The sequence below is a fragment of the Octopus bimaculoides genome, chromosome 6 (genome assembly GCF_001194135.2).
Source record: "Octopus bimaculoides isolate UCB-OBI-ISO-001 chromosome 6, ASM119413v2, whole genome shotgun sequence".
Lineage (NCBI taxonomy): Eukaryota > Metazoa > Mollusca > Cephalopoda > Octopoda > Octopodidae > Octopus > Octopus bimaculoides.
The window spans coordinates 114,748,740-114,754,289 of NC_068986.1; the positions used below are offsets into that span (position 1 = coordinate 114,748,740).

A 5,550-nucleotide genomic window follows, 5' to 3' on the forward strand; every position below is an offset into this window, starting at 1 on the left:
TCTCTCTCTCTCTCTCTCTCTCTCTCTCTCCCTCTCTCTCTCAACTGACTGTGTCTTAGCTGAGGAGTGGCACCACTCATAACTTCTCGTTTAGGCACCAAATGCCTGCCTTTGTCAAATTAGATCTTTGATTAGGATTGGTAGAAGTATTTGCCAAAAGACCAAGCAACAAGCTGTAGGCATTCTTGGCAGAATCATTAAGGCATTGGACAAATGTCTTGCAGTAGTGAGTTGGGGTCCATTATGTTTTGAGTTCAAATCCCACAGGCTTTGCTTTTCCTCATTTTGAGGATCAATACCAGGTGCATCTTTTGGTTGATGTAATTGACTAACCCCCCCCCTCCCCCACACACACATTTGTGGCCTTGTGCCTCTGTATGAAATTATTATTACTACTACAACTGTGTTGTGTGGTGGCAGAAACAGGAATATAAGACTAAGTGACTTTTTGTATTTGGTTCCGTCCTGCTAAATTGTAAGCTTAAATCTCATCAGTGCTGATGTGTACCAGTCACATCTTTGGGTTCAATTATATTGGTTATGTATTTCATTAACTTGTGGCATTGTATGGAAAAAAAAAAAAAATATCATTACTATCATTATTAAGGTGGCTGAAAAAATTGATAGAGCATGAGGTCCCATGTCTTGTGGTTCTGTGACCTGGGTTCTAATCTCCACTACGGAATTTGCTTCTCACCCTCCAAGTATTGAGGAGCTGTTAAACTGACTCTGAAAACAATTTTTGTGGTCTTATGCCGGTGTTAAAATTCATTGTTTTTAGTAGAGTGGTGGCTAAATTGCCTTGCAATTTTTATCATACTTCTTTAACATTCTGAGTTCAAATCCTACCAACATCATTTTCTACCTTCATTTATCTGTGGTCATTAAAAAGTATAAGCCAAATACTAGGCTTGCTATAATCAATTGCCCTCCACCCCACAGATTTTTGGTCCTTTTGCTTGTTAGAAATTGTTATTTGCTATGGAGTAAACATAGGGGTCAGGCATCCGTGTTAGATGCTTTGCTGTATCTTGCCCAAGGGTCGTCAATAAATCTAACTTTGAATTCTACTTTGGTCTGTTTTCTCATTAAATACACAAGACACTTGATACACATGCATTTATACATACCTGTATTTATGTATATAGAAGTGAATATATTGGAGGGTCTGCAAAGGCCATGGGCATGGTCCCTTTAACCCAGATCAATGAAGACAGACACCACACACATACAAATGTAAAAAAGAAAAAAAAGGGACAGATTGGCACTCTGTTGGTTACAGTGACATGGGCTTTGGTTGATCCAGTCAGTGGAACATCCTGCTCATGAAATTAATGTGCAAGTGGCTGAGTACTCCACAGACGTGTACTCTCAATGTAGTTCTCAGGAAGATTCAGTGTGACACAGAGTGTGACAAGGTTGACTCTTTGAATTACAGGTACACCTCATTTTTGCCAGCTGAGTAAAATGGAGCAATGTGAAATAAAGTGTCTTGCTCAAGGATACAATGCACCAGCAGGATTCAAACTCACGTTACAACCATAAGCCAAATCCTGTAACCACAAAGCCTTATGCTTTCATTACAGATATAGGCATTTACACATTTACTCACAAGAACCAACATAGTTAAGTCTTCATTGTTTTCTCAAATCTAAGGTGGTGAGCTGGTGAAATGCTGAGCGGTATTTCGTCTGTCTTTACGTTCTAAGTTCAAATTCCACCAAGGTCGACTTTGCCTTTCATCCTTTCGGGGTTGATAAACTAAGTACCAGTTGCGTACTGGGGTCGATCTGATCGACTGGCCCCCACCCCCAGAATTTCAGGCCTTGTGCCTAGAGTAGTAAAAATTATTTTCTCAAATCTGTAATGTTTTCTGGTCATATACAAATTGTCAAGAGCTATTGTGAAAATGACCAACACATTTGTATGGGAAGAGGGATGTGGATATCTTGTCCTAACATTTAGAATGTCTTCTAAAGTCAGCTTCTGTATTTAGCAGTTATGTAGAACCCTTTTTTTTTCTATGCTGGGATTAAGGTTTTGAAATGGAAATAATGGAAACCAATAATGAAGATGTTGTTTATTTAAAACCCTTTAGGCAACCATATCCACTAATGCAGTTGAATAAAATTATCCATAAAGCTTGGCTACACACCACAACCTGCTGTAGGGACACTGAATAATGTAAGCCTGTAAAAACGGTGGTTGTTGGGGCAAGACAGCATGGTCATGGTTGAAATGCCTTCTTTGATTGGTCCATTCACACAGGGCCAATCTGCGGCTAAATAACAACAGTTGAAACATACAGTTTTATTGTGTTTTACTCCAATACAAAATGGGCAAAATTGAAAGGGGAAAATAACCTTACTGGGTTTACATTACTGATTGGGTTCATATCTCAAAGTAACCAAATTTACATTCCAGTTAGGAAGGGGTGTGCGTTGTTTTTGTCAGCATTGTGCTCCAGTTTATTTTTATTTATTATTATTGTTATTATTGAAACCAAACAAAATCACACATCATCATCATTTTTATTATCATCATCATCATTTGATTACTGGATTCAGGTTTTCTTTGCCAGAAAGACACCAGTGTATGCAGGTGTGTTTATGTGTGTGTGTGATATGATGTAGTGACCTTAATTCATGGTTGGGCATATGTGATGATGAGAAGCTGGACAACTGAGGTGCAATCAACAACCCAAATATACCTTAAAAACAAAGAGGACATAGTTTTCATTTGAATTAATGTCAAAACTGTTTTTCATTAAATGGCATAGAAGCTGAGGATCATAGGTTCATGGTCCATGTTGAGTGAATGGAAGATATATGAGTGAATGGATTCAGCAAACTCACTAACAGAAACTATGCAGGTCAGATGGAGGATAAACATTGAAAGAGATTGGTGGGAAGATGAGTGTTAGCTGTTAGTGTGATATATCAATGGGAGGAGTTACATCGAAGACAGACTGGCACCAGTTTATTGGATCTCAAATGCAAATATTGGAAGGAAACCTTGTTGGATGGAAATTTCAGAATAGACATTGGTCCGTGTGTTTGTGTGTATAGTTAAGAGGTTTTCTTCACAATCACATAGTTTTTAGGTTTGTTCCCTTTTGAGGAATGAGTCTTCAATTATACTCTGAGGTAGAACCAAGCCTTGTGAGTGAAATTAGATAGATGGAAACTGTACAGAAGCCCATTGGATGGATTGTATATCTGTTCTTGGTTGATAGACTCAGTCCACTTTTCCAGTTTAACACGATCTTGTCTTTAACCATATTTAGGAAAGCCTGCTCTGTTGTATCCGTCTTAAGGAATTAGACTTGATGTCTCCAAGTTAAACACCACCACCAATACACTCATTAGGTGTATCTAGCAGAGTTCAATGTGTGGCAGGAATTCAGACCTAGTCTGAGAATGCTAAGAGCTTTCTCAGAGATCCTACAAGAACGCCATCTGTGCTGCAATCCTGCTTCTGACTATGTAAAGATTTTAGCATAAAATAAATAAAATTAATGTTGCATTGCACAGTTATTTGGTATCTCAGATCTGTACAACCAACCCACACTCCTTTGGATGAGATTTTCAATGGGTACTGAACAAATGATGATGATGATAGTTCCTTGTTAATTTTCATAAGAATGGTGATATATTTATCTATGCTGTATTGAAAATTTCTTGAGCTCAAAGCCTTAATTTGTAAGCATGTGGGCAGAGCTAAGGATGATGAAGGAATTAATAATAATAATAATAATAATAATAATAATAATAATAATAATAATAATAATGATAATTTTTCCATAAAAGCATAGAGCCTCAGGATTGACACGATGGGGTTCAACTGTGTTCTATATGCCCTTCTAAGTAGCAATACTTATAGACTAACCAAATGTAGCAGATTGACAGAATAGTTGGTGTGTCAGACAAAATACCTTTTGGTCTATTCTTAGAGCTCTTTGTTTCTGGGTTCAGATCCCATCAAAGTTGACTTTGCCTCTCACCCTCTCAGGGTCAATAAAACAAGTTACATTCAAGCACTGGCTTTAATCTAATAAGCTTTCCTTTATATGTGAACCCTAGAGCCATTGTCAAGGTTCAGTAATTTTATGGACTAATGAGACAAAGTTTACGTGCAACTGCATTATAACTCCTGCACTTAATAGAAGGTTGTGGAGGTTGTCAGTTCAAGCCCAGCATGTAGAATCTGGATGAGGGTGTTAATAAGGGGAAGTACCAGTATTAATTAATTTTACTCTAAACAATTAAACTACATTTTTACAGCTGCGAACACAACAGTTCAATCTAAAATCTAGCAAATAGACACACAGCTTTTGAGATGGGTGCTTTATTATTATTATTATTATTATTATTATTATTATTATTATTATTATTATTATTATTATTTATTTTAAATTTTATTTATTTTAATATTTTTTATTTAATTTATTTTTATTTCTCTTTTTTTTTTTGGTCTGTTTAATTTCAATTTTTTTTTTCAGATTTTCAATTCATAAGTTGAGGACATTTGGTTGACTCTGATAACTTTTAAAGAAAAATATACACGCACTCATACAAATATATATATATATACACACACAATGTGTGTGTGTGTATGTATGTGTGTGTATATTTATAGAAGAATCTATGTATATACACTTATATGTACATAGAAATGTACATATTTCAATACGAGTATATACATACATACAAACACACACACATACATATACACAATTGCACTCACACACACATACAAACACACAATATTTGGTGGACTTCCCAAAATGTGAAGATGTTGAATGCAGGATTAAATACTTTACAATTATTACTATTACTATTATTATTATTATTATTATTATTATTATTATTATTATTATTATTATTATACCATTTCTTTACATTAACTACATCCATATATTATATGTACATATATATAATATATGTATGTTCGTATATGTGTGTTTGTATATAAACATATCCATGCATATACACGTATACATGCATATATATATATATATGCAGTTTCTATGACGATCATTTTAAATCACATTTAAAATAAAAATAAAACATTTTAACTGAAAACTTGAAACATGAGAATTGCCATTCTAATTTTTCCAATCAACCCTCCTCCCTTTCACACCACAACACCACTGTTCACCCGCACCTGAACCAACATTATTTAATTGCTGTTTTTATTATTATTATTACTATTATTATTATTATATCTTCATCCCGCCTTTTTAATTAATCTTCCCCCACCCCACTTCCACTCAAATGTATAAAGAAAAAAATGGTGAGAATAAAGTAATAAACCAAAGAAAACCAATTCATGGTGGGGTGTGAAGGGGCTGCAAATTTATAGAACAAAATTATCCACATATTTAAATGACAAAAAATATTTTAAAAAATTGTATTGAAAAAGACTTAAAAATGATAAATAATTAAAACAAAATATTTGGACAATTTTCTTTTAATTTTGATTTATTATTGCTAATATATATATATACATATATATATATATATATATATATATATATATATATATATA

At 34.3% G+C, this 5,550-nt stretch overlaps 1 protein-coding gene across 2 annotated transcripts in view; it reads left to right on the forward strand.

The window, feature by feature from the left end:
• Positions 1 to 5,550, forward strand: part of LOC106872072 (RNA-binding protein Musashi homolog 2) — a 287,270-nt gene that overhangs the window by 241,499 nt on the left and 40,221 nt on the right. The window contains exon 12 of one of the 2 annotated variants that reach the window (XM_014918925.2): positions 4,502 to 5,465. The exons of the other annotated variant lie outside the window; for it this stretch is intronic. Coding sequence (XP_014774411.1) covers positions 4,502 to 4,521 — 20 coding nt within the window. The 3' untranslated portion in view covers positions 4,522 to 5,465. Of the gene's footprint in view, positions 1 to 4,501; positions 5,466 to 5,550 lie in introns of those variants that run through there. 2 annotated transcript variants of the gene reach the window in all.